Below are 22,621 nucleotides of genomic sequence, written 5' to 3'. Positions count from 1 at the left end.
ACACCCAGATTTCTGGCAGGGAAAACTAGAAGTGGTCGAGGGGGAGATGGTAGAGTCACGACTTCGGTTTTGGGCACATTGGTTTGGGGAGGCCTAAGAGATGTCCAGGGAGAGACGTCCTGCAGGTAGCTGGGCTTGCAGGCTGCTATGGCAGTCAGTTTCTTTCTCCAGTCAGATCAACTTTCTACTCTGCGGGGACCCCCTCCAGCATGCCACTATCACTCCTCTCTCTCCACCTGTGCTCAAGTCTTTCCCCTACTTTTCCCTTTCAATTTTTTTTTTAACGTTTATTTATTTTTGAGGCAGAGAGAGACACAGCATGAACGGGGAGGGGCAGAGAGAGAGGGAGACACAGAATCGGAAGCAGGCTCCAGGCTCTGAGCCATCAGCCCAGAGCCCGACGCGGGGCTCGAACTCGCGGACCTCGAGATCGTGACCTGAGCTGAAGTCGGACGCTTAACCGACTGAGCCACCCAGGCGCCCCTACTTTTCCCTTTCTTCCTTGCCTACGCAAATCCTTCTCACCTGTGAAGGTCTAACTCCATTTCTGCATTAGGTTTTATCCCAGTACCCTAGCCCGTATTCATATTTCGGCAGCCCTAAGAGTCAGGATGAAGCTTTGGAGCAATATAACTCCACACTGTCTTGTAAAAATCCCCTTTTATCACACAAAAGGCTAGCCGGCGCTCTCAGACTGTCAGCTCCTTATGACAAGGGCCATTTCTTGTACATCTCTTGTATTCCTCAGAAGCACACAGGGGTTTATGCACCTTTAAATTAGAAAGGACTTAACTAGCAGATTTACACAAAAAGCCATAGAGGAGTCAACTGGAGAAGATGAAGATAATCAAATGTGTCTGTCTTCTAAGAGTTTTTAAAAGCAAGGCTACGTTGAAAAAAAAAAAAATTAAAAAAAAAAAAAGGGGGCGCCTGGGTGGCGCAGTCGGTTAAGCGTCCGACTTCAGCCAGGTCACGATCTCGCGGTCCGGGAGTTCGAGCCCCGCGTCGGGCTCTGGGCTGATGGCTCAGAGCCTGGAGCCTGTTTCCGATTCTGTGTCTCCCTCTCTCTCTGCCCCTCCCCCGTTCATGCTCTGTCTCTCTCTGTCCCAAAAATAAATAAACGTTGAAAAAAAAAAATTTAAAAGCAAGGCTAGAAATTTCCTCTGGCATATAAAAGTATAACAATTTTACCATTAATTAAAATTGTTGATTCAGTGGCTCCTGTAGCCATTGTACCTTTGGAGCTTAATAAAGCATGTGAAATAGCATCCCTGAAACACTGCTGGGACAAGAGCTCTGATTGGCACTAGCAGGAACTATGACAGGATGATTGAAAGTCTGAACTTTGATAAACAAGGACAAGAGATGAGAAACAGCTCAATTATCTAATGAGGGGGAGGGGGCAGGGGAGGGAGCGCATGGAAGGTCCCGATGTGCCTGAGAGATCTAGTTTTATTTAGCATCTTCATTAATGACTGAGAGGCAAGGCATACACATTTTGTTGATAACGTTTTTTGGTCGTTACCAAATTAGGAGGTGCTGCAGACATCATTGAGGACAGGAAAATAACACAGATGGATCTAAAAAGAGGTTGGAAATACGAATAGAAATTATCACAATGAGATTTGATTTAGGAAAAATGCAAATGAAGGCAGCTGGAAGAGAAATCATCCAAAATGCAAAATAATCAGTGGGTAGGGAAACCTAGAAAGCAACAACATGGAGTGTTTGGCAGGAGAGCAGTGGGAATAAAGAGTAAGGAGTGACAACTCAGTGCTAGCTCAGCCCAAATGTTCGGTGGCAGGTCTGGGAAGAAATAGCTCATCAAGGTATTGAATCGCGACACAGTGTCCTTCGACACCTATACAGAATTTTCGAGACAATGTGGAGAAATAAACAAAAATCAGCTCAGACCTTTGGGCCTCAGTTTCTTCAGCTGTTAGACAAAGGATTAGACTCAGCTTCTGAGCCCCTCCTCCCACTCCAACCTTCTGGTGGGTTCTAAGAGAGGAAGAGAGTGGTGGGGGAAAAAGGGCCCGGTTAAGGAGGTGCCTGGTCTGAGTGCCTCCTCCGAAGAACTTCCTCATGAGAAACAGGCAGAATGAAACACTTAGCTTGAAAATATGTTTCAGAATAGATTCTACATTGACAGGCCTGCATGTGGAATTCATCTTCAACAAGTGTAATTTCTTCCAATATAGATGTGGAGCCAAACGAATATATAAAATCTGATAGCTACATGTTTGCAAAAATATCCTCTACTTTACCAACTATTTCTTTGAATAAAAACTCTCTGGGTGCCTTTAAAGTATATATCTTTTTCTTTATAAAAATGTAATCACCTTGAAATGCTTAGGAAGACACTGCTGTACAGAGGGCGAGACTGCATGGGGAGTGGCTGCTCGATGTGGGGTAGGGCAATGTGACAGGCAAGCTAGCCCTCTGGCTCGTACACGCATCTGTGGAATGACTCCCTTTTCTCAGGCCATCCCAGGCTATCACCTTTTCATTCCCTTGAGGTTCATTTCACTCCTCTCGCCAGCTCTCACTGACCTAGATCCACAACAAGGAAGGAGGTGAGGCATCTTAGGGCAGGAGCCATTTTGACCTCTGCCTTACAAGGTACATTTTTCCTGGTAGGAAATCCTACCAGGCAAGGACACTCAGAAGATGCAGTGCCTCCTGCGGCCACCTCAGAAGTTTCTTCTCTCTCTCTCCCTCCCCTCCTGCCTCCAGCCCGTCATCGTCATCGGTAGGAGCGCCTTGCCATTACGGATGGAGTTACAGAACGGTATGCATACGACAGCAATGCTCTGATGATTCCATAAGTCGCCAACATCACGAACAGAGAGGTTGCTCAAAGAAAACTGAGCTGTTTGCCCTTCCGTCATGGCTTCTACACGTGTCCAGGAGGGCTGGCAGCGGTGGAGACAACGTGAGGCGGTATGCAAGCATCTTCCAAAAGCACGTGGAGAAACCTCACGGCATCTGGGTCAGGGCCACTTCTGCTACTCCCTGTTTACACTGGAAGGAAACCAACAACGTCTACCCAACTTGAAAGGAGGGAGGCGAACTTGTTTCGTGCAGCAGAAAGGCTGTATGTCTGAGGTGCAGACTCATGGTTAGGAAAGGTGGCAAATACTGAAACGGGATCTCTGTAGACAGAGTTAGAGCCTGCCCAGAGAGCCACGTAAAGGTAAGGATTCTTGAGCCTGCAGTAAGTGTTCTGATGTTTTATTCTCCCACCCAACGGCCACCAGGGGCTGTTGCTAACACCCTGAGCTGGCAGCGAGGTCGCTGCCTCATATGCAGGTCCCTCTCCTTCTTATGCACATCCACACAGACCCAGCCTTGGGGACTGGTCTATGATCCTGAATCCATCACAACACCTCCAGGGTCTCATGACTATGGTCTGAGGCTTAATCATGTCACTAAAACATATGAGGCCATGTTGTTCCCCCTCCTAAAGTTCCAGAGTGCCTTGCCATGGCATTTAGAACAGCATCCAACCTCCTTGCTATACCTGACGGAGCCCTGCACTGATGTGGCGTCCATCCCCCTCTCTATAATCTCTTCAGTAACCGTCTCCCACACCCACGTGGACCAGCCACACTGGCCACCTTTCTCTTCCTTGAATACACCATTCTTGTTCCCATCTTTGCTTTGGCTCCTCCTCCCATCTGGATCCCCCTTCCCCTACCAGTTGTCTCCCTCAGGTCTCAGCTCTAATGTCACCTCCTTAGCAAGGACTTCTCTCACCAGCCTCTCCAAAGAAGCCACTGCCCTGGCACTCTGTCACATCGCTGTGTTTAAATTCTTCACCTTCTTCTCTCCCTTCTGAGTACCTTTCTTGACTCATTCGCTCACTTGTTTATTTGCTCTCTTTCCCACTGAAATATATACTCTATGAGGACAGGGACCTGTCCGCCTGTCTGTCGTGTTCTCCAGTGCCTGGAAGAATGCTTAGTCCATCTATCTGCTGAATGAAAGGATAAACATATACACTTTGATCCTGGGAGAGGCACTGGAGTGTCGCAGTGAGAGCGGGACCTCTGGAGTCGAGCCTCTGCACTTAAAATTCCCCTTGTGTCATTTCAGTACGTGTGTCCTTGGACAAGTTATGTAAGCTCTTTTCTTTCCATTTCCCCACGTATCAAATGAAACAAATAACAGTATCTACCTTTTAGGGGTATTGTCAGAAGACCATATAAAGCACTTAGTGAAGTGACAGTATGTAGTAGCTCTAGATAATTGTTTTGTTTTACTGTTGCAGAGTTTAGACTTGCCAAAGTTTACGGCCCATGACCATGTGATTTATCTGACATATTTAGAGACAAAGTTTGGTCCATTTACAAATCACACCAACTTCCACCTTCTGGTCCGACATGCAAAGAGCTTGGAAGTAGTCCGTCACTCCCCATCCTTGCAACAACAACAACAAAAATCCAAATGAACTGAAAATCAACAACTCGTCTTAGATGCATCAGAGAAGTGAGGCCGCAGGGCAAACTACTGCCCCCAAAACTAGAGAGATAAACAGGCCGTTACAGAGAATCACTGCCTCCCAGAGGCAGAAACTCAGGAGCAAAAGCCCGCAGCTGGTGCCAGGACGGGCAGGCACCTTTAAACCGTAATTGATGAACTGCTCAAGTCTTAGTGTGGACAAGCTTGAGAGTTAAAAACACGAAGGTCCAGGACTAGGGGGCCCCAACTTTCATAAATTTTACCTCCAGGAGCCCTATCAGGTTCTCACTGTGAACAGCTGGTTCTCCCAGCAGATGGAGGAGAAAAGTAATCATTCTGAAATACACACAGTGCTCTCTGTTCTCTTTTCAAGACCCGTCCTCAAGAGAAACTATTTTACCAGATCCTAATCAACCGGGGTTTTACCAAAGCCTAACTGACCTGGGGAGGGGAAATACTCACCTCAGGCTCAGAGACAGAGAACTAGTCCCCTCATCTCTATGTCAATAGTGCTCCTGTATGATGACAGGACCTCAACTGAAAGAACTGAGCCTTAAGCCTCATTTAAGAAGAAATCTCTAGGAAAACCCAAAGACAATACAGGAGAGAAAAAAACAAGGATACCAGAGGAAACTTTAGCCCCTGACACCGTAGCTAGAGTGCATAGTAAGCACACAGCCCAATTCCTAGCCAGGTAAACATAAAACTTCACACTAAACCCCTATTTCCTCAGTTCCTCTTACCCAGTACCTCATCTCCAGCTTTCAACAAAAAGTTACAAAGTATGCTAAAAGGCAAAAAAATCCCATCTAGAAAGAAAAAGCAAGCATCAGAATTAGATTCCACATATGGCAGAGATGTTGGAATATCAGACTGGAAATCTAAAACAACTATGGTTAACATGCTAAGAGCTTTAAAAGAAAAAGTGGACATCATGCAAGAACAGATGGGTAATATAAGCAGAGAGATGGAAACTCTAAGAAAGTATGAAAGAAAAATGCTGGAAGTCAGAAAAACTGTAACAAATGAAGAAAAATGCCTTTGATGGGCTCACCAATACTGGAAATGGCTAAAGAAAGAGTCAGTGATCTTGAAGATACATAAATAGCAACTTCCCAAGCTGAAATGCAAAAAGAAGAGATAGAATATCTAGGAACCATAGGATAATTATAACAGGTATAACAAATGTATAATAGAATACCACAAGGGGAAGAAATAAAGAGAGAGAAAAAAAGGAACAAACAGCAGGAATATTTGAAGTAATAATAGCTGAAAATTTTTCCAAAATTAGTGACAGTCACCAAACCATAGATCCAGGAATCTCAGATAACACTAAGCAGGATGAATAACAATAATATATATATATATATATATATATATATATATATATATATATATATGTATATAATATGCATATCATATTCAGACTGCAGAGAATCAAAAGCAAAGAGAAAATAATGAAAGAAGCCAGAGGGAAAAATATCTTCCCTATAGAGGTACACTATTTATTAAGATTTATTTATTTATTAAGATGTATCTTAAAAAACATGAAAGCAAGAAGAAAGTGAAATAAATTATTTAATGTGTTGAAAGAAAACCCTCGAAACCTAGAATTCCATATCCAACAAAGTTATTCACCAAAAGTCAGGGAGAAATAAAGACTTTCTCAGACAAACAAAATCTGAGAGAATTTGTCATTCGTAGACCTGCCTTGCAAGAAATGATAGAAGAATTTTTTTAGAGAAGGAAAATGGCATAGGTTAGAAACCCAGATCTACATAAAGAAAGAAGAGCATTAGAGAGTGAAAAAATGAAAGTAAAACAAAACTTCAATTTTTCTTATTAATCGATCTGACAGATAACAGTTGGTTCAAAATAATAGTAGCAACAATGTATTTGTTGATTAGAGCTCATGGATAAGTGAAATGAATGACAGCAATGTCATAAGGGATAGGAAGGAAGAATTGGAAATGCTCTGTTATAAGGTTGCTGTGAAGTGCCATAATGTTATTTGAAAGTGGATTTGGATTAGTTCTAAATGTGTATTACACACTCTAAAGCAACCATTACACAACTGTAAAAAGAAGTATAGTTGATATGCTAAAAGGGGAGAGGAAAAGAAAATCATGTAAGATGTGCAGTTAAAACTAGGGAAGACAAAAAAGGCACAAAGAACAAGGGTAATGAGTAGCAAACAGAAACAGGGTAGATGTTACTCCAACTATATCAGTAATCGCTTTAAATGTGAATAGTTTAAATATACCAATTAAAAAACAAGATGTCACAGTGGATATAAAAACAAGAGCCAACTAGAGGCTGTTCACAGATCACACTGTTGAACATCACACAAGAACACCCAGAGATGAGCTTAAAGCATCCCTGGCCTGAGGGTCAGGAGACAGGTTTCCCTCTGGTCCACCCACTAACTTGCTATGTGACCTTTCACAAGTCACTGACATTCTCTGGGCCTCTCTATACTACTCTTGACCCCTTATTGCAAAATAAGAGGAGTTAGACTAACTCCCTTCCAGCTCAAAACCCAATGCCTCTTTACTAGGATCTGATGAGTAATCATGGGCAGAGAGGAGGCTGCAACATCTAACAGGTGCTATTTGGCTAAGCTCATGAGAGACCCAGTTGCACCCAGAAGCGGTGTGTGCATGAATGTGAAAGCACAAATCCAAAGCCCTGGCTAGTGCTTGTGAAAGCTGAACTCTTGGGTACCATTGGATGGTAGAAATATCTCACCTGGGTCCATATTTAACTAGCAGAAAATTACAAGGAACTTGCAACCCATATTTAGGTTGACTGGCATCCTACTGGTATGGAAGGAGAATGGGCCAGAGAGGAGCTCAGGGGGTGTCTGCTGAATGAAAGGGACAGAGGATTATCATAGCTCCTTGTCTATCATTCCTGCCCTGTCTTCATCTTTCAGACTAAAACACCTTCCCACTATCACCCCTCCCCATGTGCATACATCTTCTACAGAAGAAAGAGAACAGGAAGTTTCAAATGTTTAAGCCCCAATTTTAAGAGGATTGTTCTTGAAGATCTCGTTTGCAGCTTCTAGCAAAAGCCCTGCTCATTGTCTTCAAATACAGATAACCATGGCATGACTCGTCCATTATGGCCAAAGGCATGACCATTCTGATGGAGTAAAGCACAGGAGAACCTTTGAAATTATATTCAAAAACCCATGAGGACATCAAAGGGAAGCTAAATCAATGACTCTGCATAAAATCAGGGTTGCAGGTCTGTACCCTACATGGACAGATCATAGCACATTTTTACTTTCCTAGGTTCTTCTCTCCCCAGGGTTAAGTGGTCTGGATCGACTGTACTCTTTCCCACTGACACAGTTTTGCACTGTATGGAAGCTGGCCCTATGCTGACCTTACAGATACCTTTTACCTAGGTCTATGATGTTGTTATAAACCCCAGACCCATGAAGTACTGACATTTCCACCGGGAAATTGTGGAAATTCTAATATTCCACTAGATGGAAAGCTATACGAAGACAAGGCTTGGGACTGTGTTTGCTAACATTATACCCACTGTGCCTAGCTCAGTGCCCGGCATAGAGTAAGTACTCAATAAATATTTGTTAAATGAATGGGGGGGGGGGAATCCACCACAATGTGAGCCTGAAAGAAGTAGGCACAGTTCAAATTTGATTGTTTCCAAAAATACTTCTTGAAAGTATTAATTCATTTCTCATTTCTTTAACAAACTCTCAGAGTGCCTTCTATGTGCCAGGCACCATAACACAGAAATGAATGAATGAATGAATGAATGAATGAGACAGTACGCCAATTCTCATAAAGAAGAGAGAGAACAATATTCACTGAATGCAACTGTAAGTTGGGCATTTTTTGTTCATTATTTCATCCTTCCAACAAACTGTGAGGTAAATATTATTTATTTCCCCCCTCCTTCACAGACAAAGGAAGAGGGAATTGCACAAAAACCCACATGTAGAAAATAGCAGTGCCAAGAATTTATTCCAGGACCTGGGTACTTCCTCTAGAATGTGTTTTCTCCCCAAAGTCAAGTTAAAATCACAGTGTGATGTTCTGTTATGTGATGTTATGCTGAGGAAACTCAGGTCATCAAAAATTGAGTTGTAAGTAAATAGTTTCATTGGGAAAAGGGAAATAAGAATTTTATGTTCTCAATTTCAGGTTGTTTAGGTTGGAAAAAAATTTTAATAATGGAGGTGCTTTGTAACTACATGAGTGTGTAATTGAAGGTTAGAAATAATAAACTGCTCAAACAAAACAAATGAAAATTACAGAGTTAAGTCCTAAATAGCATCTAAGGCCCAAGTCAATGAGTTTCTAAATTATCATTATCATAACTCATTGTTATGATAAACAAAGCACAACATTAAACTAAGATGGTTGAAGTCAAAACAAAGTGTGGTGTAGTTCACATTGCCGATGATGAACAAAAGAACATGAAAACAAGAATTTGCCAACTGCTCTTCTGTGCACAATAGCTTTTTCTCCAGGACCTGGTAGTAATTCCCGACTGCTTGAATTATAACCAAGAGATATCCATAATATGAATTGTGTTCCCTAAGGTCTATTGTGTTATATCCTATGTGCTTTATGAAGGCTCAAACTGTGGGAGGGAAATAGGGAAATGAACCCTTAGACATGAGAGCAACTTGGAGAAATGCTCAGGGTCAGGTTGTCTTGTAGGGATGGGAGGCCCACTGCGGAGATAGCCACGTGACTTGCATGTTTGAGGGTTGCCTGTTTCCCTGAACCCTAAAGCCATTTTGCAAATCACCATTTCTTCCCAATGGGTGAAAATACATGGAGCCTGGAATCATCTGCATTCATATATTGGCAGAAACTTTGAAAGCACGTTGTTCCCATCCACCCTACCTGGATCAGATGAGGAGCTGGGAAAACAAAAATTCATAATCAACTCAAAATCCAGCAGCTCAGAAAGTGCCCAAGGTGGTGGGGAATGTTCTACAACTGAAATAGTCCTAAAGGATATGGCCCAATCCTAATGCAGTGATGACTCTCTTACATTTTTATACTTCCCTGCAATTTTTAATGATTTCATAACAACTATGGGAGTGAAGTCATATTCTTATTTTTATAGATGAAGAAACTGAAGATGAGTAAGTGATTGCCAGCAACCATCAGAGTAGGGCTAAAATCCTGTCTTCCAGCACCATATTTAATAGACCTCTACCACAAAATGATAGGGTATGTTTTCTAGGAGCAATGAATGGCTTTCGAGTCAGATCTGCATTTGCATCCAGGGCATATATCCAGGATATACCACTTTCAGCCACGTAATTTGGCAAGTTCTTTAACCTCATTAAGCTTTAGTTCCTCATCTGTAAAATGGGGACACATATGACACCTAGCTCATGGGGTTACTATGAGGGTCAAACGCAATATGCAGATAGCATGCTCAGCACAGAACTTGGCCATGGGTAGAGCCGGACAAATGTTGAAGGTTTCGGGGCATGCGTTTTGGGTGGAGGAATCTCATTCCTCCTCTGTGGTTTAGTATTCCTAGGGGCACAAAGCCCCTAGGGAACATTTTACCGTATCTAAAGCTACAAGGAGATAGAAATTTGGGACAGAAGAGGAATGCTTAGGGACCTGATTACTGAGCCTGGAATGGAAGTGAAGGAATGATCAGTCCACAGGGAGCAGGTCTGTGCCTCCACCCACAGTGCCATCTGCGCTGGGTCCCTAAGGCAGAGAGGACCCTCCATTCCCCACCTGGAAAGCCATGGAGTTGGCAACAGCCAGAAATATCCTCAGAGGCAGCTTGGCTTTGTAGGACCTGTGGCTCCACAAGCGATGGGCACCAGCTGTCACACCCAGAGCAGATAGGAGGAAGCAGAAGTACGCTGTAAGACACAAGCAGGGAAAATGTCAGTAAATGTCACCAAGCTCCTACACAAGCTTTTTTCCCCTATGCTTTTTTCTCTTCTGCATAGACCCATGGGAAATGGTGTTAGAACAATCTGCAATGTGAAGGAAGAATCGATAACGTGGGGAAATGCAGAATTTTTATTGATTTGTAGCTTTTCAGTACCAGGCAGAAGTGGTGAAAACTTTCCTCAAGAAACTTTGACCTTTGAACATTAATTTTTCTCTATCAAACAAATCTTTTATTTGCTAATGTTTCTTGACAGTCTTGATGCAAAGTCTTAATCACGTTAGTGTGTATTTGTAACTCAGTCTTACATGCTCATTCTCTGTAGAGCTAAGATTGATGTTTATGTTGCCTCTTGACTGGCAACCTGTGCTAGGAAGTGTGTTATATGAAGACCATATTTCTAAATGGCAGTGCCATTATCATGGCTTCATAGGCCTTTGTTTGAAGGAAATCAGGCCAGATCTAAAAGCAGTGAAGTCTGGCTCAGGACCAGTGAGAATGAGAATAAAAATGACAATAGGGACAACTGAGATTTGCCTTCTAGAGATCCCCACTTACACCATCCCTATGACCCAGGATGGCAAAGATGGCCAGGTGGGGAATTTTTTTAAAGCCAGCCTACAGTGGAGCTTATTATCTGCCACACACTTAAATATATTATCTTTAATCCTCATGACATGTTGTAGTGTCTCATTTTACAGTTGAGGAACCGGATCTCTGAGAGTTAAATCCTGACTATATACCCAAGTCAGCCTTGTTCCAAAGCCTCTGCTAAGAGACCCCATGCTGCCTGACCAGTGGTGGGGGTGGATTACTTTTTATACCAAGACCTGGGAGAGTTTATAAAAGCCTGTGTAGGGGTGTCTGGGTGGCTTAGTCACGCGACCAACTCTTGATCTCTGCTCGGGTCATGATCTCATGGTTTGTGAGATCAAGCCCTGCTTCGGGCTCTGTGCTGACAGTGCAGAGCCTGCTTGAGATTCTCTCTCTCTCTGCCCGTCCCTCCCTCCCTCCCTCTCTCTCTCTCAAAAGAAATACACTTAAAAAAAACTGTTAAAAAAGTGTGGTATAAAGGGGACACAGGGACCCCCCAATAAATTATTATTCCTGAGATTATTACAACTACTTTAGTGCTTTTAAAGCAATATGCCCACACAATGCTAAATGTCTTACTTGGATTATCTTATTAAAAACACATCAAACAATCCTATAGGGTTTATATTATTATTAATCCCATTTTACAGATGAGAAAACCAAGGCTTAAAGAAGTTAACTAATTTCCCAGTGTCACAAAGCTAGGAGGTATCTTTGCTAAGAGTCAATTTCTAGTCTGTCTGAACCAAGAACCAAGTTCCTGACCCCACACTCCCCTATCTCTCTGGGAGACATCAAGTAAGTTTTATCTTTACTTCTTTACACCCCACTACCATCCTTAATACTGGATTCCAGTCTAAATTTAAAAGTGAGCTTCTTCCTTACTTGAGGGGAGAACTCTAAACCTAGCTATAAGTAGGTAGGATCAGGCATATTATCCCACACAATTGCTTCTAGCACTTAGCACATACAAGGCCCTCCATAAAGATGTGGCAAAGAACAAGTGATTGGCTGTCAGAACATCCCTGATCAACTGTGAATGGTACCAGGACAAGACGAGTTTTTAGGGAGACTATTATAGCACTTGTCTAGAAGAATTACTAGGGTAACTTCAGTGTCAATATATGTATTCAAAAGTAGAACCATATTACATCTCCCAAAGGTCAAATCTGATCTTGACCTCAATCCATATTTATATGGGTCTGAAAACAAGACTTACCCTTGGCACTAAGATTAATGAGTCTCTGAATGCATGTGCTTTTCATAAACTTGACAAATCATTCCTTACTTGAAAGGTTAAAAACAAAAAATGACAATCTGCCCATATATCACAAAAAATAACAGTATATAAAAAGTTGTGGCCTCTTTTGTTATTATAATTTAATCTTGGTCATGAGTCTATGAAACGGACAGCTATTTTCCATGTCATCCCTGGCCTTCATGTCTCTACCAATAATTTTTTCCCAACTGTCAAGTAGTTAGGGAATAAGAAATCTATAATGCAAAAATTCAATGTGACTCTATTTTTGCCAGTGGACTAAGACACTGGACAATGAAAAACATTGGCCAAAAAAAGAATCCATTCAACGCATGGTTCCCAGATAGGGCCTTATCACAGACAATGCTTCCCAGTATGGGATCTCCACTATTTCAGGGATCACTTACATGGTTGATCTGAGCTGGGCAGTAGTGGCTATTGGTTTTTCATGGTCCTTCTTCTGGCAACAAGAATGTGGCCATGTAACCCAGGCCTGGCCTAGCATATGACTCCATCTTCCTGGCCCTGGAATAAACAGCTGACCCAAACTTTCTCTCTCTTCTGGCTCAAAGACTAAAGGTCACATATCAAGGCATGATTACAATAGTAGAGAATGAGGCCAAGTAAGTGAGACATGAAGATGATGGAGATGCCAATAAGAGCCGAGAGGACAGCTGCCTGCCCCGGGCCACTGGTTGCAGCCCCCAGAGCTCTACAGTTCTTTTGATGCTGTGAGCCTCCCTGGTATTTCTCCTAGTTATGTGAGGCGACAAATTCCCTTTTCTTGTTGCTAGTTTGCTCTGGATTTCTTTTTTTTTTAATGTTTATTTATTATTTTGAGAGAGAGAGAGACAGATAGACAGAGCATGAGCAGGGGAGAGGCAGAGAGAGAGGGAGACACAGAATCTGAAGCACGCTCCAGGCTCTGATCTGTCACCACAGAGTCTGACACAGGCTCAAACCCATGGACCCCAAGATCATGACCTGAGCAGAAGTCAGACGCTTAACTGACTGAGCCACCCAAGTGTCCCTGGATTTCTGATACTAAAATTCTGCAGAACCTCTGGGGAAGAAAGCAACCTCTGGCCATAGCCCAAATGAGGACAAACTACAAAAACCCTTACCTGAATATGAGACTGTTATATTGACAGGGCTCAGTTTTCCTATTTTGATAGGGCTAATTTAAGAGGTTTTTAACCTCTTTTCCATGATCTTTGTGGAGATTGATATCCAAACTAGTTTTCAGATGGATGCTGCCTAGTTGGCTCTAAGAGAGTCAACTACTCAGAAACAGAATTGATAACTTTGGGGGGAAAAGGAGTAACAAGCAGGGTCAATAATTTTATCAAGTAGCTCACACCTCACAGAGAAAGGAGCTAGGTCAACAGAATTCAGAATCACAATATTACAGAATAGTAAGTAGCAAACACCTATATTGGTCTGGATGCAAAGAAGAGTCACCAATTCAGGCTATCTCAAGTAAAAAAAGAATGTAGAGATGCCTGGGTGGCTCAGTCCATTAAGCATCCCACTTCAGCTCAGGTGTGATCTCACCTTTCGTGAGTTTGAGCCCTGTGTCAGGCTCTGTGCTGACAGCTCAGAGCCTGGAGCCCACCTCAGATTCTGTGTCTTCCTATCTCTCTGATCCCCCCCCCCCCCCATTAGCACCCTGTGTCTCTTTTTCTCTCAAAAAATAAACATTAAAAATAATTTTAAAAATGTATTAAAAAGATATTAAATAGCCTACAGATCTCATACTTGGGGGGGTGGGTTGCAGGACATTTGCAGGACAGTTTTGGTACAGAGCCTCCAAAATGGCCCCAATGCTCCCTGCTTCCTGATATTCATGCCTTGCGTAATTTCTTCTCCTTTAGTAACTTGCTCCTAACCAATAGAATGTAGAAACATTGAGAGAACGTCAGTTCCATGATGAGGTCACAAAAGATTGTGACTTCTGTTTTGCTAGCAGATTCTGTCTTATGTTGGCTTTGATAGAGTAAGTCACCACATTGGGATGACCCATGTGGCAAGGAAGTGAGGGTGGCCTCCAGCCAACAGCTAGTGAGGAAATGAGACTTTAGTCCAATAATCCTCAAGGAACTGAGTCCTCTCAACAACAGTGTTAGTGAACTTGGAAGCAGATCCTTCCCCAGTGAAGCCTTCAGATAAGACAGCAGCCTGGGTCAACACACTGCTGCCTTGTGAGAGATCCTGGAGCAGAGGGCCCAGCACCAGTGGTACCTGGATTCCTGCTTCACAAAAACTGTGAGAAAATAAATGTATGTTGCTTTAGGTTGATAAATTTTGGGGTGATTTGTTCTGTGGCAATAGTAATGCAAGACTTAAGTAGAAACCTTACCTCAAGGGAAGGAAGGTATACTTTAAATCCTGGTTTAAGAACAGTTTGCTGTTGGGGTGTCTGTGACTCAGTAGGTTAAGTGCCCGATTCTTGATTTCAGCTAAGGTCAGGATTTCATGGTTTTTGAGTTCAAGCCCTGCATCAGGCTCTGCACTGGCAGTGTGGAGCCTGCTTGGGATTCACTATCTCTCCTTCTCTCTCTCTCTGCCCCTCTCCGCTCACATGCTCTCTCTCTCAAAATAAATAAATAAACTTAAAAAAAAATAACAGTTTGCTGTCTATAGGGACAGAAAGTAGATTCATGTTGTGAAGAGCTGGGAGGGCAGGGAGGGAGGAGGGGAGTGACTGTTAATGGGTATGGGGGGGGATTGGTGTGAAGAGTGATAAAAATGTTCTAAAATTGATTTTGGTAATGGTTGCACAATTCTGTGAATATACTAAAAGCCAATAGATGAGTTGTATGCCATGAGTAATAACTTAATAAAGCAGTCATTAAAAAAAACTATTACTGAATTCCTAATAGACTTTGTTATTATGTATATTTTCTAAATGCAGAATAAAATAGACATGCCACAAAACAAAATAGAACAAAACAAACAAAAATCAACCATTTGCCTAGGATGCCACCACAAGCATCATCACACCTGGACACTGGGCACCACTGGACACTCATGTCATACTGTGGTCTCTTAAATCTTCCGCAGCTGCCAAGAAGAGTCCCTATTTGACCTTTGGCCTATGCCTGAATATATCAAGACCCAAGATTCCAAGGCAGAAGCACCTATTTGTCCATGCTCGGATCACAAGGCCAGCCCCAGCTGCCAGCAACAAAAGAGAGAATACCCGCAGCCCCTTTGGTTTCCAGGGTGGAAGGCAGAGCCTCCCATCTATCCTGAGTACTCTATTGGAGCAATGTTTAGAGAATTATTGTAGTGAACCCCTCTGGACCACACAACCAGAGAACAGTCCTGGACAGATGTTAAGAACCAAAAATTAAAACTCCCTTAATTCCAGACCTGACCAGAGGGAGAGGTGGACAGCTCCCTTTGAGACCCATCTGTGAGCACTAGACAGAGGAGGCAGTTAGCAGAACTCTTTAACTGTGCATGATCTATGTCCCTCTAGCACTGAAGTGAAAGCTACTAAATAATAGTAGCAACTACTATTGACCAAGAACTTTCCAGGTGCCATTCCGTGTTTCTAAATTTATACCTAGTTAGTCTTTGAATACTCACCTCAACTGGGTGGGTAATATGATCTCTATCTTACAGATGAAGGCAACAAGACAGAAAGTGATGCAGCCAGGACGCAATCTAAGGCAGGAAGAGCCCACATTCCACACCCCTGCTGGCTGCTTGACTTCTCAGGGTTGCCTTAATTCTAATGGGAGGAGCCTAAATGCATCAAGACTTCTTAGCTCAGAAAATAAGCTGAAAGTCAAGACCCTTGCTTTGTGTTTGGCCTTTACCAACTGGCAAGTTCACTTCTAAAATCACCCTCACCATAATTCTGCATCCAGTTCAGCCTCAGCTTGCCTTGGCAACTCCAGGCAACTCAAGACTTCATGAGACAGTTTATTGAGCTCCTATTATAGACCATGCACTGAGCTTAGAACTGGGTCTACAAGGTGACCACAAACACGAGCTTTTGCCTCCTGGAGTCAATAGGAGTTTGAAAAGTAAATTACTTACTGTATAATTATAAATTATGGCAAGTGCTGTAGAGGACACAAACAGCATAATGTAAAAAGAGATTAAAAGACGGATAATTCAGGGGCGACTGGCTGGTTCAGTTGGAAGAACATGTAACTCTTGATCTCAGGGTCATGAGTTCAAGCCCCACATTGGGTGTAGAGATTATAAATAAATAAATAAATAAATAAATAAATAAATAAATAAATAGGAGATAATTTAGTTTGGGGGATCAGAGAGGACTTCGCAGTGGAAGCGAAAATTAAGTTAACCCCTGAAGGATGAGGAGAAGGCAAGATTCAGGCAGGGGGACCCACAAATGCACAGACCTGGGCTGGGGAAAGGGCTCTGACAAGAAGCCTGTATCTGACCACCTCACACCCGCTCAGATGGCTACTAGAACCAAACAAAAACAGAAAATAACAAGTGTTGGCGAGAATGTAGAGAAATTGGAACCCTTATGAATTGCTGGTGGGAATGAAAAATGATTCAGCCACCAGGGAAAAGTTTGGTGGTTCCTCAAAAAGTTAAACATAAAGTTACCAAGTGGTCCAGCAATTCCACTTCTGGGTATATATTCCCAAAGAGTTGAAAACAGGTACTTTTTCACCAAAGGGTGAGAACAACCACGAAAGTCCATGAACACATGAATGGATAAACAAAATGTGACGTATACACAATGGAATGTTATTTGACCGTCAAGTGGAATGGAATTCTGACCCATGCCACAGAACATGGATGAACTTTGAAAACATTATGCTAAGTGAAATCAACTAGACACAAAAAGAAATTTATAAAGCCACTTACATGAGGTACCTAGAAGAGGCAAATTCATGAAGACAGAAAGTAGAATAAAAGTTACCAGGGGATGGAGGAAGGTGGGGGGGTGGGGAGGGGAATGAGGAGTTGTTCAATGGGTACAGAGTTTCAGTTTGGGATGATGAAAAAGTTCTGGAGATGGATAGTGGTGGTGTTTGCACGACATTGCGAATGCAGTTAATTGCACGCTTAAAATGGTTAAAATAATAAATTTTGTTATGTATATTTTACCACAATTTTTAAAAGCATGTGTTTGAAGTCCAGGGTGAGAGGGGAAGGGGAGGTCAAAAAAGGTTAAAGAGATTTAAATGTAGGGCCAAATAGGTCTTATTTGCTGCACTGAGGTGACTGGACGCTGGGCTCAGGCCAAGGGAAGCTATTAAAGGGCGTTCAGCATGAAGTACTTAGAAAATGCATGGAGAGTAGAGGAGGGTAAACCAGTCGCCACACCAGATCAGTCCCTCTAATACTTCTTAAAACAATCTTCTCGGTTTTTTTTAATGTTTATTTATTTTTGAAAGACTGTGAGTGGAGGAAGGGCAGAGAGAGAGGGAGACACAGAATCCGAAGCAGGGTCCAGGCTCTGGGCTGTCAGCACAGCACCCAACACGGGGCTCGAACTCAAGAACAGCAAGACCATGACCTGAGCTGAGCTGAAGTCAGACACTCAACTGACTGAGCTACCCAGGTGTCCTTTAAAACAATCTTCCTTTGTTCACTTTCAAATACTCAGCATACATAAGATCATTACAACTCCTATTACAGCAGTGATCGAATGAAAAGATCAATATTTGGGAACAGAGTGCAGAAGGAAGTTTGGTTCCCTTAATTTCCTAAACCAACGCACAATATAAAAATTCCTCTTTAGGGGCACCTGGGTGGCTCAGTCAGTTAAGCATTTGACTTTGGCTCAGGTCATGATCTCACAGTTCGTGAGTTCAAGCCCCGCATTGGGCTCCGTGCTGACAGCTCAGAGCCTGGAGCCTGTTTCAGATTCTGTGTCTCCCTGTCTCTCTCTGCCCCTCCCCTGTTCACGCTCTGTCTCTGTCTCAAAAATAAATAAACATTAAAAATTTTTAAAAACAAATGCATAGCACTGTCTAACAGAGTGTCAGAAGGAGGCTGGAGAAGGGAGCCTGCACAAGCAACTGAATGCCTGCCATGGACCATCACTTTGCCAATATACCTAATTTTATTGCTTTACTTCTATGAGGTAGACATCATAACCCCCCTTTTACAGAGTTGCAAAACTGAGGCCCAGAGCGTTAAGTAAATGCCTGGGGATCTCAGGACAGAGCTGGGGCCCCAACACTACATCAGTCCAGCCCCAAGCCCTTGATGCAGTGGTTCTCAGCCCTGGCTGTGCATTGCAGTGTCTTGGGCTTTTACATGCTGCAGGTCCACAGAGCAGAGTGAATTCGAGATGAAGGCCAGGAGAGCCAGCATCTCTCTCCAGAGGTGATTCTGATGCACAACCAGAGCTGAGAAACCACTGCCCTATGAGGTACACCCTAGAAGACCATCTGGTCCCATCCCCTCAATTTACAAATGGAGCAGCTGAGATCCAGTGAGGGCTAGGTGCTCTCTCTAACCCACCCAGACGCTGACCCTATGCAGAGCCAGGGGCTCCAGAGGGGCCTCGGGGCCCCATAAATTCTAAGTGACTCTCAGGATAGGCAAGCCCAGGCTGCCCTTTCATGTGAACTCTGGTCTTGTCAGCATTCCCCTCCCAGTGGCTCCCTTTGATGGTGTGAGCTGTCCCCACCAGGCTCCAGACAGTGGGGACTCTGATATCTAGGCACCCGGCTGGGGGGCGGCGTGTGCAGCAGGGCTCCTGCTGCAGAAAGCTGCAGGAAGATGTGATTAGCACCAACGAATTGTCTTCCACCAAGGGGAGGGGAGAGGTTGCAATCAGAGCAAACAAGCAGGGTGAAGGCTCCTGGGGGAGGGGCGGAAGCTGCCACGGAGAAGATACTGTGCTTGGATACCTGCCTTGCCAGCCTGCTCAAGTGCTTTGAAAGTCAGTTTGGGGCTCTGGCCAGTAAATGGCTGTTTCTCCTCTCCAGTCCTTCCTAGATTCACAAGATAGTTAAGAGGCCAGAAGACCCATAGATGCAGAGACACAGATAAGGAATACATATAAAAGATACATATACATATATGTACACATACATGTATACGATTGGCAATTATGGTAGCATTATGGTTAAAATGAACCTGGGAGGGGGCCTGGGTGGCTCAGTCAGTTAAGTGTCCAACTTCAGCTCAGGTCATCATCTCATGGTTCAGAGGTTCGAGCCCCACATCAGGCTCTCTGCTGTCCATACAGAGCTCGCTTCAGATCCTCTGTCCCCCATCTCTCTGAACCTCCCCTCCCTCAATAAATAAACATTTTAAAAAATAATGAAATGAACCTGGGACTGAATCCCTTGCATATCACTTATCAGTGTGACAATCTCTAAACCTTGGTTCCTCCATCCATAAAGTGGGTAAAATAGTACCTGCTTCACAACAAACGTGTTATAAAGATGAAAAGAGGTGAGCATGCAAAATGCACACCATGCCTGGTGAGCAGTGAGCCCTGGCACATATTATTGCCCCTCTTAGGAACACCACTCCACTGCCTCTGTAAAATATTCCCTTTCCTGATAACCCCCTCCGAAGACACCTACACTCCTTATCACTCTAAGCCTGTACTTTCTCAAGGGGGTGGGTGATTTTGTCTCCTCACCCCCAAGGGACATTGAGCAAAGTCTTTAGGCATTATTAGTTGTCACAAACCCAAACTTGAAGGGCGCTCCTGGCATCCAGTGCGGAGAGGCCAGGGATGCTGCCTAAGTGCCCAGACTCTCCCTCCAACAAAGAATTATCATTACCAAATGGCAGCAGTGCGAAGGTAGAGAATCCTGCTCTACTCTTAGCAGAGTTCCTGGAAGACTTCTTGTTCATTCTCCCGGTGTGACTGCACCTGCCCTTGCTTCTTTAAACCTCTTTGGTTTCATTGGGAGCTGTAGGAGTAATTTATCTCTGAAATTATTTAACAAATAAGCTGACAACAAAGGACTGGGATGAAAGATCGATAGTATTTTAGGTCACTGCTTCTCCAACTTTAATGTGCTACACATATCACCAGGCGATCATGTTTACATGCAGATGCTGGGCCCCGTCCCAGAGATTCTGATTCAGTGGGTCTGTGAAGGGTTCACGGGTGGTGTTGATGCTACTGGTCTAGGGTCCCAGTGAGTTTTGCTGACTGGCCAAGCCCTGAGACAGAGGTCCTGATATGGGGCTGCCAGGGACAGAACAAGGCCCTCCATGGCCACTCATCTCACCAAATGGTATTAACAAAGAATTTCAACTAGACCCGACATCTTCCCTTAAAGGTTTGGGTTTATAGGTTTCAAGATCCTGAGGCAAATTTCTCCTAGGTGCTATTTCAACAGCTCTCTCAAAAGCAGAACATTTTCACAGGGTCTTACAGGCTGAAAAGCAAAAGGTTTCTGTTTACTGTTAAAACCTTCTACTTCTGTTAGATTTACAATATCCACCAGCCCCTCTTTGCAATTCCCATCTCCCTCCACTAAACCTCCTTCTCTTGTGCTCCACATGGACCGGAAGAAGATATGTTCTCTCTTCCCATGCCATGAATGTTTAAGCAACTGCCAGCATCTTCTAGGAAGATTTAACAGAAAGCGAATGGAACAAGAGAGTGAAGGTATATTTCATGCATCTTACATGTACTGCCTATATTCCTCAAGTATCCTTCCTGCCTTCAATTAGGCCCACTTACCATGCTCTAAAGTTCTGAGTAAATGTTACTTTTCCTCATTGGTTTATGGCTTATATGACAGAATGACAGTCATAGCAGATCACTAAGAAACACAAAATTGTTGGGTAACTCATTATGACTCTGCTACTGTACCACACTATTTGTAATTTAAAACAAAAACAAAAACAGGGCACCTGCGTGGCTCAATCGGTTAAGCGTCCGACCCTTGGTTTTGTCTCAGGTCATGATCTCACGGTTCGTGAGTTCAAGCCCTGCATTGGGTTCCGTGCGGACAGCTCAGAGCCTACTTGGGATTCTGTCTCTATGTGTCTCTCTCTCTCTGCTCCTCCCCTGATCGCTCACTCTCTCTCAAAAAAAAAAAAAAAAAAAAAAAAAGGCAAGAATTTAAGTCTTTTCTAGTACCTCATTCCAAACATACAGGACTCACTTCAGGCACTCAGGCCAGGCCAGGTATCCATGTTGGATGCTCTCTTGCCTTCTGTGTTTTTCAATACAGCAGCCATCACATTGTAATAAACAAGGAATTATTGATCTAATGCCATCTTCCCTTCTAAAACATAATCTCCGGGAGGGCAGGGAACATGTGTTCTTGTGCCTGTGCAACTAACTTAGCCAGAGAAAGATACACAACCATGCTGATTGGTCTCACTTTAAAACTCATGACCACTAGCTTCACTTGGATGTAATATTACTCAGCGATCATTACATTTCCCTGTTCCATATGTGCTCTCTCTTGCCTGGACATCAGTTTCATACCTGCTCCAATCCCCTCATCCCCAACACATCCCTTCCCCCCAGCCCCTGATCTGATAGCTTTGCTTCTGATTTCATTGAAAATACCAGAATCTCTTCAGTCCACCCTCCAGCATCTCAGCCTGTGACCCCCAGATTTCTCTATTACTACAGAGGCCAATCCACACTCCCTTTAAGGCTGGTTGGCCTTCCTTGTGCATCTTATCCACTCCATCCTACTCTGTTGCTCTGCAACTCTCCTCTCCTCTCTGTGTCATCAAGAAATACCCTCCCTCTATATCATTCCCACCAGCCTACAACCACACTGCTATTTCTCTCATATACAAAACACCAAAACACTTCTCTTGACTCCAATTCCCCACCTAGATCCTTTCCATTTCCCTGCTCCCTTCCCAGAAAAGCTTACTGGATAGATTGGTCTCTTTATAGGAGATTATAGTTCTTCACTGCCCATTCTCTTACGCCCACTAAGTTTTTGTCCTTCTTTCCCATCCCCATCCCCAGCCAAAACTGTTCTTACCCAGGTCCAGACAAGACAGAATTGGTCTCTTCACTTGTGGGCAGTTTCTTGATGGGTACTAAACACACTATCACGGGGTGAGGGGAACAATGAAGGAGAGGCACCCATACCATGGCAGCTCCTGAGGGGTAGGAGGAATGGCACCAGGAAAGGCTGGAGGTGTGAAGGCTCAGTGTATTCAAGCAGAGGGATTTGGTTTGGCTCCTGGTGGGGAGGAGAGTTGGGGGAGTACAATGAAATAAGAAAATCAGACAGGGGGGCACCTGGATGGCTCAGTCAGTAGAGCATCAGACTTGGGCTCAGGTCAGACCTCTCTCTCTGACAGCACAGAGCCTGCCTCCAATCCTCCATCCCCCTCTGCCCCTCCCAGCTCGCACTCATGCTCTCTCTCTGAAAAGGAAAGGAAGAGAAGAGAAGAGGAGAGGAGAGGAGAGGAGAGGAGAGGAGAGGAGAGGAG

General features: G+C 43.6%; 1 protein-coding gene across 1 annotated transcript in view; it reads right to left on the bottom strand.

Annotated features, from left to right (window-relative positions):
- SCD5 (stearoyl-CoA desaturase 5) overlaps positions 1 to 22,621 on the bottom strand; it is a 155,029-nt gene that overhangs the window by 50,349 nt on the left and 82,059 nt on the right. The window contains exon 2 of the mRNA XM_086704739.1: positions 10,218 to 10,348. Coding sequence (XP_086560865.1) covers positions 10,218 to 10,348 — 131 coding nt within the window. The remainder of the gene's footprint in view (positions 1 to 10,217; positions 10,349 to 22,621) is intronic.

The sequence above is a fragment of the Puma concolor genome, chromosome B1 (assembly GCF_028749965.1).
Source record: "Puma concolor isolate L17-30 chromosome B1, mPumCon1.1.hap2, whole genome shotgun sequence".
Lineage (NCBI taxonomy): Eukaryota > Metazoa > Chordata > Mammalia > Carnivora > Felidae > Puma > Puma concolor.
Note: the sequence above shows the minus strand (reverse complement) of the source record. Positions and strands in the feature narration are given on the sequence as shown.